We start from the raw sequence: 13,859 nt of genomic DNA on the forward strand, positions 1-13,859 counted from the left end.
TTACAACGCATGCGTAGAATGAACCTTAGAGCGTATGGTTTTAAGCAATGGCTGCCTTATTGGGCAATTCCTTGCTTGATGTACGCGAAAGAAATTCGATGGCTATAACGCTCAATATTCATACAAAGTCACACACCGTTCGCGGTAGACCCACACTAAAACTTGTGGAGCGTTTTGGAAACGGGTCGGTCCGCGAACTTTACGAGAGATCAGTCAATTTACGAGCGATCCTTTACGAGTGAACTTTCTATCGAGAAATATCAAGCGAGACCTGCTATATCAAACGAGCTATCTAACATTACATAACCGTGTTTACATTACATAACCGTGTAAATATTATGTTTACAATTACATAACCGTGTATTTGGACGTGATCGAGAACCCAGTAGAATACCAGAAGCTACCCTAAAACGTCTCAGAAGAAAGGGCAAAAAACTGAAGGAATTTGTTTTTGAGCGTATTCGTCCAAGCATACCGAAGTCCTCTTGACTACGTCGTTTTGTAAAGGTTATAAGAGTTACAAAGAATGTTTGTAAGCTTAATACGAAGAGGGTAATATTAAATAAAGTGACACAACATGAGAAGAAGTATTTGTTGCATTGTTCTGTGAGGGTATATCAAAGGATAATTAAATTGGAGTGTAGAGCAAGTCGGTATTTATCAATGTTCTCTTGTAATAGAACTATGTGTCTTAATAAGAGTCAGACACACGTATCAAACTATTGTAAATTTCTACTGAGTTCAGATATCGAGAAAAACCCTGGTCCTACTCCAATGTGCATTGACCCTAGCAAAACAATAACGGCACCATATAGCCAATCGAATGAGTTGGTATTAGAACAAAATTCAGGACAACAATGTGTTGCAATGAGTTTATACTCTTTGATTTACAATAACAAACAAAGAATCAATTCTGCTGATGATCTCGTGTCAATAATGAATACTGGAAATCGGTTGTATTCAAGTTTGTCTCAGTTGACCAGATAATCATTTTTAATGCAGACAGAATTACCCACACTATTAAACGTGTTCGAGACTGACTATGAACTTCAATACAGTGAAAGCTACACTGGTGCTATTCATCAAGAAGCTACAGTAGAAGGATACCAGTACTGTACCTCCTTAGATAGAGCCTTTCAATCACTTATATCCGAAAATTTCAACAATTTTGTATTGACAATAGGATGTTCTGCAGTTGCTATCTATTGTAAAGGTAATGTGGGCATTGAAAGTCCTTGAATGTCAACCTTTGGCATCTGTAGGAACCTACTCCTATATGGTAATATATTATTTTGATTGTTGTCTAGTACCATAACAACATTCATTACACTCCAGCGGACAAAAATAAACACAAGTAGACTTTTTCATGACCGGCAATGACGAAATTGCGTGACGACTGTAACAGTGGCAATATAGCAGTCCCTAAATATACCTCCAGATGTGCGATATTGAAAGCCCGAGTTCACGCAGCTATGCGTCTAGTTTGAGTATAAAACGAAGCTTCCTGTGAAAGTCTTTTGTTTCAGCGATCGTCAGCAGCCGTAATAGATCCCGGTCTTCGCGCTGCCAGCGATTGTTCCCCAGGAAGAGAGCCTCTAGAAAGAGTTTTATCGAGTTTTCCCTCATCCGTCCAAATATTTGTGAAGACAAGAAACCTGTTTTTACACTACTCTGATCCGAAATATTCTTCCTCTCTTTTATTCTTTCCTTCACCAGATTTTGGTAACGAAACGAATAGTTTCCTTTGCAACTTATCTGTTTAATGTCTGAATAAACCGAAGAACGTTCACTGAGGGGACCTCAAAACGAGTCGCTCTCTCTAACCTCCTTGTAAGACTTAATCGGTAGAAGAAGCACTCATTTCCACTCACGGTTATGTGCTGTGTCGTGAAATGATCTTTGCTACTAAACAGACAATGGTTTTCATGGTTTTGAGCCAAGAAGCGTATGTAATTTCATCTCTTTAGGACAGTAGCTCAGCTTCCACCGGGAAGAGTCTGGGAGCTACTAAAGGGTGTGTTTATGCGCCGGGTGTGTGGTCTTCCTATTTCATGCTCATCCTTGCAGTGGTCGTGCTCGGCTAGAATCAAGAGGGTAATAAATGTTACATAAATACATCAAATTGCAAACCTCGATTCTCAAAACCAGGTTTGATGGCATTCATATGATTTGAAGAAAATGAGCCTCTCCTTCACCTGTTGTATTCTCCAGTGAATTGTTAAGTTTTAGGGACATTTGACTTCCTCCACTTAACCCTTTGACTCCCAAGATCTGATTGATGATTCTCCCCTTTAGCTGCGACACATTTCCTCGTAAATAAGTTAAAAGAATTTGGTGTTTGATCAAGTCAACTTCTACTTAATAAGTTTTAGTATTCTCACCACCATTTTGTTGGATGATGTTTGGATATGATAAGGAGAAATTCAAAGTCAATCACCCCTGAGAGCGAAAGGGAAACTAGCTCCCATCAAATTGCAAAGGAACAAACCCTTTCAATAACACCTCTAATGGTGTTAGTGAAGAGGGAGTAATCAAGCTGTTTTGAACAAGTGGGAATGAAATTTAGTCAAGCTTTCATTTTCTTTCTCTTTCATATATATTAGTATTGTTTTAAAATGTACCTTTGGCTTAAGAGAGTAATTAAAGATAAAATAACATGTATTGCACACAATAGCAGAGCAATGTACTCTTATGGCAAGTAATTCAGTGTTAACAGCTGAGTTAAAAATGTAAATTGGCCACCGCAGAGAGTAAAAAAGCTGACGTTTCGATTGAAAAAGGGCTAACGCTCGAAACGTCAGCTTTTTTACTCTTTACGGTGGCCAATTTACGTTTTCAGCTCACTCACTAAATTACCCGCTATAATCTCCCACCGACGCAGCACCACAGTTCCTTTAGAAACTTACCCCCTTTATTCAATGTACTTTTATGGTCTAGTTTCAGCATATTTATGAAAGATAGCTGCTGTGCATATAGAATTTTTACGCAGAATCCCAATCAATATTATAAGACTTCAAGGAGTTATTTGTAACATACCATTAACTAAGGTACAGGCGAATTTATAAACATACTGTGTAGCTCAACGAGTCTTGATTAGCTTATGTTGCATATCAATTTAGATTAGAACACTGATCATTCAACTCACTCTCCACTATTAATATGAATTAATAATTAATCTATAATTATTTATTAATCAATTATGTTTGATACTTTGATGTTTAATAGTTATGTTTAATACTATGACAAGTAACCATTTATTTAAACATAAAATCGTTCTATTTTCTTTGTCCATGTCTTATCAAAACATTCTTCATTGCAATGCCAAGCTGTCAATTGACTTTTCAAATGAAAAAACTGTTCATCACACCACATCTCGCTGGAAGCCTGGACTCTAGTGTCCCATCTACTGTGTCCACTGTCCTCTTGCTCAGCAGTATGACCTTCTTTCTTCATCATTACTTGCCCTTGTATGTGAACCTTGGCTGAGCTTGGATCCATTTCTTTAATTGTGAAAGTTTCTGTATTAATCTCATCATAAGTGGTGTTTGTATCTTTCAGATTATAACATCCATTGTCCAGGGTGACAGTCAGTTTGTAATTGTCAGAGAGCTGGCCAATTTCAAGATCCCTTGAAAAAGAAAATAAAAAGTGATTACAGCAGGAGTAGGAAGAGAAGGAACCTTCAGAGCAACAAGAAGGATTGTTACCCTACCCTCCCCATGCCCCCCACTTCTCCCCCCACCCTCCCAAATGCAATCCTTGTCTATCCCAAGTAACTCCCCACATTTTCATCAGGTCTCTTAAAGGGCTTAGAGCAATTACTGGGGATTTTAAAGTATCCTAACTGATAGTTTTCTTGATCATTTAAAGAGAAGGAATCTGGGTAAAGGCTGAACACAACTACTGTTATCCCTCTAATAAAGCCTTCTGATAGTCCAAAGATTTAGAGCTAAAAATCTGTACATTCTAATATCTTCAAGGAGTGCATGGAATGGTGAAATTTTCATTTAGCAGCAATTAACCTTATTTCATTACAGTCTTCTCACTTTTATTCCTAATCAGGAGTTATGAGATTACCTTCCCTTATGAGGCATCCTCTGCCATTCAACAGGAAAATTGATGTGTTTATAGTCAGGCAATTCAAAGTCTTTTAGCTGAGCATCCTTTTCACTAACTTCTTGATTTGCAGTTCGGACAGGAATTACTAGCTTGCTCCTACTTCCTGTCTGTATTGATAGACATGACACCTGTGGAGAAGGCCAAACATATGGCCAGTGAACTGAGGAGAGAGACAGGCGAAGTTTATGTCCAGCAGCAACAGTGTAGGCTGTAGAGTCAAGCTTTAACAGTGCATGATAGTTTTTATTAGACTGAAGAGGCTGAATATCTTCTGATGAATGACCGCTCATATGGGTCAAATTCAACACTCCTGCAATAAAGACAAATTGTACTGGAGATAAAGCACCTGGACTTCAAACTTTTGCTCAGTTTGTGGGGAGTTGGGCTAAACTGTTGCTTGACATTCTGCCCAAGAGAGCTAGTTAAACAGACATCTGATGAAAGGCTAATGCTCTAAATGTCAGCCTCAGAAATTCTCTATGGTGGTCAACATGGTTGATGGTACCCCTCCAGCTTCAAAGTTTCTTTTGAACTTTATCCCCTTCAAAAAGCAGTGACATAAGTAAATTATGGTACAGTGGCATACAGAATAATTGTTTCCATCTTTCAGCCAAGTAATATTCCCATATTATCATAAAATGTTAGACACCTCCCATAAATGGCTGGATCTGTTTACAGGCACTCTGTGATTCGCCAAGAATGATCAAGTTACTCTTTCAATTAACCTATAAAATGCATGACAAGGAGTGCTCTAATCAGATTTGTGTTGTTCACTATTGCTGTGAAAGACTGAAAGAATTATTCTTAAAAAGCTGGAAGTACTTGGTTCTTCTTGGTCTGTTTGTTTAATTCATTCATTGAATTGTTTGTCTGGAAGGTAGATAGTATACCTCTTGTGATTAGTGCAGATTCGCCGTTTGGAAACACATCACATAGCCTGGCAGCTACCAGAGCACAGGGCCTGTCAGAACTTAGCTGCAGATGCACCTCAGGAAATCCCACTATAGCAGTAGGTTTATTGAGCGTCACTGTCTCCCAGCACTCAGACAAATTGTCCTCAAATCCCTGCTCAATTGGCAGTTCATCGAGACTAAAAGCCAATGGCAGACCACCCCATGATCCACTAAGAAATGAAGATTTGACAAATACATTGGATTCCACTGATTCTTGGCCAGTGGCTTGTTCATAGTTCTCTGTTGTTAGTGCCAGTCTTTGGTCATTGTGTAGTATGAATTCTTGTAGCTGAACATTGGGTGAGGGCCAGCAGTCTTCGGCTACCCACCTGCCCGGCCAAATATCTTCCTTGTGTGCCATTGAAATTCCTTCAAGAGAAGAAAGCAACAAGTTTTCTCACCTCCAAAAAATCAATATTCCAAATTCTGTATAGACAAAAGGATTAGCTTCATAAATTTGAATAGCTGGCTCGTAAAAAATAAAAATTGACTAAAGGACAGTCAAAACTGTTGGGAGCCTAAGACATCATACCATCCCTCAAGAACATCCTTATTAGAGGTTCCTTCATGACATCAGTGGAAAGGCCCTTTAAATGACAGTCCCACCACCTGACACACTCTTTAAGATGATCTATCCGAGGCCCTGGTGAAGAATCTGCAGGCCATGCATGGGACCATGGCCCTATGAGAGCGCGGACAGGACAGTTAAGATGTTCCACCATGCGGAATACTGCATCAGTGTAAAGATCACTATATCCACCAATCAGAAACACAGGACATTTTATTGAGGTGTAATCCTCAGCTATGGAACCATGCTTCCAGTATGCATCACGTGACTGATGTGAAAGCCAAATGTGTATCCAGGGTTCACTGGATTTGTTCAGACGATCTAGCCACATTTGTTTCCATCTGTGAATTTAAAGAATATAATGAAGTTGATTCTGATATATATATTTTTTGAGTCAGTATACTTCTTGCTTATTTTTTTCCAGCCCCTGACAATTCCCAAATGAGATCAACTTAGGCCCTACATTTATAGGAATACCAAAGACATTGGTCTTTAAAAAAATCACTAGGCTGAGCTAACTTTTTATAAACCAGTACAAGCTTATATCTTATTTAAAGGAGTACCAGTATGACATAATTTTTTTACAAAGGGGGAGACTAGGACAAGAGGGGGGCATCAAGACATGAGGTGAGCAGGTAGCAAGAAGAAGACCACCAAGGCTGAAAAAGAGAGGTTATGAAGAACTGGGTGGAGGGCATAGAATGAAGTGGTCATAGTTATAAAGGGTAGAGCAAGCTTGAGATAGCAATGGAACAGCCCTATTCTCTACTAAGAAAACAAAACCATAATAATGACTCTTTTCGATAGCATGCATGTTGAAAGCAAAAAAACGATTTTGAAAAAAAACCTTGGGCCTAAGCTGTCTGGATGAGGAGGACGTGCATTCCATAGGAACATGATGTGAGCCCAAGATAACATTTCCCTGCCAAGGACACAGCCACCACGGTAATGAATGTCATCAGCATATCGGTCATCAGTGGAATATGTAGAGATGATGGTCTTGAGTGCACAGGGTCGTCTGGCAGCTACCTGAAGTCCATTGAATCCTCCCCAGCTTTTACCATACATACCTGACAAAAACAAAATTAATTGTGAAAAAGCAGCACACAGAAGCAGCCAAGCGGATGTTCTTTCCACATTTTGACATTTTTTGCCATCTATTACTACACAGGCCCTGGAATTTACCAACATTTCCAGTACACCATGGTTGCTGTGAAATCCAGTCAATAACATCACAGCAGTCATCTTGCTCTTGCTTTTCATATTCATCATAATAAAATCCTTCTGAGTCCCCAGATCCCCGCATATCCACACGGACACAAACATAGCCATGAGAGCAGAAATATGAATGGTTTTTTTCATCCCTTGCAGCAGTCCAGTCAATGCGGCGATATGGAAGAAATTCTAGGGAAGGAAAAATTTTAATAGCTGAAATTTGACCTCCTATTTGCAGAAGACATTTTACAATGTGCTGACAAATTGAATGCTTTGAACAGTGCTTAAAAATCCTGACCTAGTACGGCTGGATATTTTCCTTCTTCTGCAGGTAAGTCAGTTTTATTAATTGGTTCTGGAATCCACAGTTTAGCTGCAAGTTTGGTTCCATCTTGCATTGGGATCCACTCTAAGGGTATGCGCTTCACAGTATAGAACATATTGGTTTATGGAATGAAGATTCTAAAATAACTCCTGAAAGTGATTAACATATAAGTTCTCCCTATAATATCCATACATCATTCAACTAACAGGTAACGAGAACACTCAAACTAATCAGGTAGAAGTTGTTATCTTGACTAAACATCAAATTCTTATAACTTATTTACAAGGAAATGTGTGCAGTAGCTAGAGGGGAGAATTAACAATTAGACCTTGGGAGGGAAAATTTTGGTGAAGGTTAAAGAGGTGTTGGAGGGAGGGGGGGTTGGGAGAGGTGACCTCATCAACTGTCCAATTTCAGGCAGGGGCTTAGTAAATGAGCCAGGCCTGCATTTCTCAGATTGATTGAGTGGTGAATCATATTAGATACAATACAGCAATAGAAATAAAATTTGGTTAAAAAATATATCTTTCAAAGAAAATGTTTAAAACAAACATTGCAGGAAATCAATTGAGTCCATAAATTTGAGATCTAGACCAACAAGTTGAATATATTACTATATACGTAATCAAATGGTTGCGAGATCAAGAGCATGCAAAATTCAATTTTCAGAGAAAAAAAAAAGCACTCACCTTTACGATGGCTCTTTCACCTTTCTTTAGTCTTTGAATTATTTACTTCAGCTTATTTTTGGCAACTTTGCTCAAAATAATTTGATTACATTTACGAGATGTCTTGATTTGAGATTACAATATCAGAAATCAGAACGACCAATGTCTTGCTGAAATTCTCGGCTGAGAGGATATAAATATCGCCAACTGCTCCGCTGGTTTTTAGCAAAAGTGAAGCATGTTTATCGGAGAAAACAAAAGTACCAGAAGTAAAGTATTTTCACTGGTCAGTTTACTTCCAAAGATCTCGATCCGATTATAATGGGGTGGAGACTGGAAACCACCAGTTCTCTGTAATAACCATTCTCGTTCCCAGAGCCACTCGAGCACTTTGAAGACCAGATGAAGGTGTAGTGTCATGTTGAAATAGATATTTTCGTATTGCGAAATCTATGTTTGTTATGCTCCTGTGAGCTAGATTAAAATATATGTGGGTGCTATGAGCCACAAATTTGGTTAACAGAAGTAGGCTTTGGCCATCCTTAGCAGCATGTCTTCATGGCAGACTTATGAATGCCTTATTTTGTTTGTCATTGCCTTTTCTTATCTTTTCATGTGTCCTGGAAGTTTCTCTGGATTGTTAAATACACCAGAGCCTGTAAGCATGTTCTCAATAGCGCTGTGGCACTAGGGGTAATGCCTGCGAGAGGTCTGTAAGGGGGCCTGGACCCTGGCACACTCACAAGGCTCCACCGCTCATGCCGCTGGGCCAATCAGAAGTCTGCTCACAGGATATGTACAATACAAACTGACAAAGTATAATAGAGCCTCTGCCATTGTCAGTCAACTCATTGATAGTAAGGATACTTTTGTGTCCTGGCAAACAGTGCCCTTTATTGCTGACATTGATAAAGGCAGTGAATTTTTTCTTTATGTTGTGTAAAACAAGTTGAGATAGAGCATACTGAACGCATGAAAAACTAACAGTCTTGTTTTATTTATATCTTAATAATCTTGAAGATCACAGCACAATTACAATCATTAATTACATTAGAATTTCACTTGTTGCTGGCTTTTTGTCCGTCAGTCTTTTTTCCTGAAATACAAAGATACGATAATCAGTTGATTTCAAAACAAACACAAGATGTGTTGCCTTAACCTTTGTACAGTGCTGTCCAATCCTGATAAATAATCCACAACCCATGAACCAAAGAATACCCAGGGGTTCATTATAAGAAAGGTCGGGTATGGGGAAAGAAATGGACTTAATGTTGACCTGTGAAGGCTGTGAAAAAAATTTGTGTGGTATAAATGAATGCTTAACTAACTTTTATCCTTGTGATTCCAAGACAACTTGATGGTTGAATCTTGGCCTTATAGCATTCAGAAAAGAGCATTTTGTTTTCAATAAGGATATTTTAGCCTCCTAGGTTTATAGCAGCCATAAGTGCATTGTATTTCATAGACTTGTTTGGTTGTTTATTCCTTTCCCACATTAATCAGATCAACATTCGTGATCTCAAAGGGTTGCAGTGAAAAAAGATCCTTCATTAGACATTCAAACACTTGAGTAGAGCTATCAATGCGTAGATATACCACTCATTTCAATTCATTCAGAATAAATTAGAGTCAATTTTAAGCAGCAATTACCTTGATTCTGTTTCTTCCCGCATCCTTCGAACCTGTTTCATACCTACACGTTTGGCAAACCTTAAAAAAATAAAATGTACAGGAGTTACTTGCACAATATTGTACAAGTATCATAATTTTCCGAGTAGAAAGGAAAGTAAAACATTCCAATGGACAGTTTCAATAGTGAAAATCTCATGGTGGAAATCTATGTGCAAGAACAGCTATGGCACCCCAAACCCTCCCCCCTTCCCCCCCTTCCCCTTTCTTTCGCAAGACACACTGACTTACCAATCATATAGTACAGGACAGTACTGACTGATGTAGATAAATAGCAGGACAGGGTTTGGAGAAATCCACACTTCATCAAGCTTGTTAGCCATCGCCACAGTCATAAGGTGAGCACATCTTGCTGGTTGCATTCTCTTACTGTCCCGTTGAACTGTTGCTTTCTCTTTAAATTGCTACACAGACAAAATTTACCGTTTCAATTTAGTTAACAGATGAACCCCCAAGCTCCCAAGAGTTAAAGAAAGAAATTTCTGTATACCATAACAGTATATATCCTCATAGAAAGGTGATGAGAAGAACTGTTATGTCCACTGAGGAAAATGTTAAATTTCACCCCATATTCCCAGAGACTCAACCACAAAAAATTTAAAGCACAAAGATAATTGACATGGAGATCTTAAGAGTACAAGGTTTAACAGGCTTGTCTGCAAGGAAAATTTTTACTTCTTACTACCTGAAAAAAGAGATTATATATCTTAAAACAACAGAGAGAGAAGAAAAATTCTTGGTTGAAAGAATACCCTTTGCTGTTGCTTGAATCTTTCAATTGCTCTCACAAAGGGCTAATACTTGAAGTGTTAGCTTTTAAACTCTTTATGGTGGCCAATTTTAGTTATCAACTTAGTTGATAACACTAAATTACCCTGATTCTTTCATACCTTGTTTACATCTTCAGTGAAGGCATTTGCCACAACATCTGTTTGAACAGGACCAGGGCATACCAGTGTCACACCAATGCCATGTTCATTCACCTCCATGCGTAATGTGTTGTAGTAACCCTGGCGAGTCACAACAGTAACCATCAATAATCTTTACCTCAAGAAGGATAACTTTACTTACAAAATATGCACCTGTTAAAGCTTGTTATAACCAATTATTTTTTCACAGCATTAATCACCAGCTAGTCAAGGACAAATTTCATAAATACCAAAACAAACAAACCACCCCCATGAAAGTAATAACCCTAAAAAGTTGACAAAAAGATTTCCTACTCTTAGCAATTCCTAGAGGAAGCAACCCTTCAACCTTTTGTTGGGCTAAGGACCCTTCAACACAACAAAATATTATTTACTAAAGGAAACCTGATATGGTGCCAAGTGATAAGAACAGATCATTTCTGTTTTCTCTTTATGTGTAGGCCAGACAAACTACAGAACTATTAAGCCAAACATTACTAGATTCTTGAACTTTGATCAAAGCTGTTGTAGGTTTGTTAAATGCAGGAAGAAGCAAGCTGAAAGTCCCAATCCCTGTGAAAAAATTATAAAATCTAAAAGTACAAAAAGGCTCTTCATTTAGGTAATTTTTGGTTACCATGATTATGTACAAACCTGAATAGCATATTTAGTTGCACTGTATGTAGCTTGTCCTGGAGAACCTGTAAAATAGGTGTAAAATAAGAGGAATAGTTAGAACAACAACCAAGAGCACAGTAACCAATAATTATAAAAATATAATATAATTATATAAATATAATATAAGATAAAAATCCAAACCTTGACTGACAATTCATTTGTGACTCTTATGCAAAAATATATCCCAAGTGAACAACATTAACAACTGCTATACAGGTTATCATGATTGTCACCATGGGTCCTCTTTATAACAATATTTTCACTGCTGGCATGAGATCATCATTTTCCTTAATGCATCTACCTCAGTAATACAAAAAGTAAAAATTGTGACACAGTGAGTAATAATATTTATCACATACCAACTTTGCCAGCCACACTGCTTGTAACAATGATCTGTCCTGTTTTCTGCTTGATCATGTGAGGTAACACAACCTTCGTCAATGAAATTTGTCCAAGGACATTTATAGTCATCATTGCTTTGTCAACCTCCACACCAGGAGTGTCCAGTACAAGACCACGCTGGGATCGGCCACTATTGTTGACCAGAATATCAATCTGTAAGGTGAAAAGTTCTATTTCACACAGGGAAGATATGTTTTCAAGATACATTATTTTGTAATAAAAGGGAAAGAGGAAAGCAAAGTCTCTGCAACCTATTTCTCTTAATGGTTTTTTGCAAAGACACTGAGTGATATGGTGTAAATAACATTGACGTCTGCACTCTCCCTAGAGGGGTTGATAATTGAATTAACATGCCAACCCTAAAATTGCAGGGGCAGATCCAGGATTTTTCTTTGGACATTTTGCACCACCAAGGAATGACACAACTGATGTCTGCTATGACAAATAGAAGGACTTATGTTTAGAATGTTAGTGCCAAACTGCCATTTGACATGGGCTTAAATATCAATTCTTCAATTTTTTCTTCCATTTTACTTAACATCACATCACAAAGTTTTTATCTTCACAACACAAGTTACATAAGAAAACTGAAGGTCATCTAAGGTGGGGTGTGCACCCCCTGCACCCCTCCCCTCAATCTATCCTTGCACAGTTACAATGAAAACCTGCCTTAAGACCTGCACTTAGTTGAAAAAGCCTTGGAAAGAAAGCAAATTTATTTTTGAGTCCTGTAATTTGGAAAAGGGAGACTACCAGTAGTATACATTAATACATTGGACTGCATATCAAAACCCCTGGATTCAAGTTTTAGTGAGGTCACTGTTTTGTGATCTAAGGTAAGCCCCTTTCCTCTCACAGTGAGTATCCCCACCCTAAAGTATAAATGGATCCCTGCAGACTTGCAAGGAAACCTGAAAAACTCATGGAGAAGAGAGGTAACCCTGGGATGGACTAGCATCCTATCTAGTACAATGTAGAAATACTCCTTATTGCTTCATGCTTTATAAATCATGTGATGCTCCTGCTTGATGGGTCTTCTGCCTTGTAATCTATCTTTTTCTTAACTAATGGTGTATTCCTAATTGGTGATATAGCTGAAAAAGTCCACAGTAAATTTATTTCATTTTAAATTATATCAGATCACATTTTGAATTATATTTAATTCACTGACCCTCTGAAAGTGATCCATAACAGCTTGAGCATGGTCCTTATGTGAATTATAATCTGTGACATCCATTGGAAGAACTAAAACATCAATAGCAGGTGACTTCTCCCCTGCCAGAACTGACAAAAAAATTTAAAAATTGCAGTTTATCAAATAGCACCAATATCAGTTTCAATGCGATGACTTTGAGGTCCCATCCACATTTAGATAGACAAATTTGAGGTTAAGTGACAGAGAAATTATGTGCTTCAGGCTTTTAACTTGCATTTGAAAAAAATTAGAGAAAAAATTAGCCTGAAAAAATGCAGGCTTCTTTGCCTTCTTTTTCTGTAATTTCTTTCATTAACAGTAATTTTAATTCACCTGTAAGAATTATTTTATTATTTGTCTTTATTTACATGTCAAATTGTATTTCTTTTATATTATTTGTGTTCAGATTTCTTGAGAGGAGGCAAAACCTTCCTGACTTAGTTGGTAGGCCAAGTTGATAGCAACATTCAACCACACTTGGAAGTCATGGGTTTCAATCTGGTTAGGTTTCTTTTTCTGCTGCTTCTTCCATTGCAATTTAGCTTAGAGGATCGCATCATTACTTTTTATAATCCAAAGGTCGCGTTGGCAAGCACCCCACCTGACTCAAGAGAGGGTAAGGTCTATAATCTGTACCAACCTAGAAGAGCTATGATATGAATAAACGAAGTGCCTTGTTTGGGATTAGAAATATATAATGAGCTTACCAATGCATTTTGCCTTTACCCTTTCTAGTTCTTCCTTTCTTCTTGCAGACAGCACCAATTTACAGCCGCATTTTGCCAGCTCATAAGCCAGGTTTTCCCCAATACCACTCGACGCCCCTGTGATCCAAACCACTTTACCACGAAGTTTTTCCTCCGGTTTAGCCCCAAACTGCTCGTGGAATTTGAGAATAAAATCACAGTCCAGGACAAAGATTATAATCAAAATTACAGCGAGGATTGCTACGAAGAGGAACATGTTTGGTGGGCCTAAAATGTGTCTTTTCTTCCGCAGGTAAGTTCTATCTTCCCTCGTGACGAGTGATTGTGATGTACTGATCTATTTACGGGAGAGGGAATTTTCGGCTTAATGTTAGTGTCCGAGCAACTGCGCACCTACCCTTCCCCTAACCTAACATTACCTCTAACAAAGTT

The 13,859-nt window shown here is 38.1% G+C and overlaps 2 protein-coding genes across 3 annotated transcripts; both read right to left on the reverse strand.

Moving 5' to 3' along the window:
- Positions 1 to 2,889: 2,889 nt before the first annotated feature.
- On the reverse strand, positions 2,890 to 8,176 carry LOC113686913 (uncharacterized). Of its 2 annotated transcripts, none has more exons than XM_089211714.1 (8): positions 7,870 to 8,176; positions 7,154 to 7,329; positions 6,826 to 7,044; positions 6,488 to 6,710; positions 5,605 to 5,981; positions 5,010 to 5,441; positions 4,078 to 4,429; positions 2,890 to 3,628 (listed from the first exon to the last, which is right to left on the reverse strand). In XM_089211714.1, exons 2-8 carry the CDS (start codon positions 7,293 to 7,295, stop codon positions 3,259 to 3,261), a joined length of 2,115 nt encoding a protein of 704 aa, XP_089067840.1. In that variant the 5' UTR covers positions 7,296 to 7,329; positions 7,870 to 8,176; the 3' UTR covers positions 2,890 to 3,258. The 2 variants fall into 2 exon arrangements, with proteins under 2 accessions (XP_089067840.1, XP_089067841.1); XM_089211715.1 differs by having other exon boundaries at positions 7,154 to 7,277; positions 7,870 to 8,166.
- A 647-nt stretch (positions 8,177 to 8,823) lies between these two features.
- LOC113686920 (dehydrogenase/reductase SDR family member 7) lies at positions 8,824 to 13,788 on the reverse strand. The gene is made up of 8 exons (XM_027204604.2): positions 13,428 to 13,788; positions 12,697 to 12,809; positions 11,483 to 11,678; positions 11,100 to 11,146; positions 10,428 to 10,547; positions 9,769 to 9,941; positions 9,499 to 9,558; positions 8,824 to 8,944 (listed from the first exon to the last, which is right to left on the reverse strand). The coding sequence occupies exons 1-8, from the start codon at positions 13,681 to 13,683 to the stop codon at positions 8,932 to 8,934; spliced, it is 978 nt and encodes a 325-aa protein (XP_027060405.2). The 5' UTR covers positions 13,684 to 13,788; the 3' UTR covers positions 8,824 to 8,931.
- Positions 13,789 to 13,859: the final 71 nt, after the last annotated feature.

Source organism: Pocillopora damicornis, chromosome 7 (genome assembly GCF_964200805.1).
Source record: "Pocillopora damicornis chromosome 7, jaPocDami1.2, whole genome shotgun sequence".
Lineage (NCBI taxonomy): Eukaryota > Metazoa > Cnidaria > Anthozoa > Scleractinia > Pocilloporidae > Pocillopora > Pocillopora damicornis.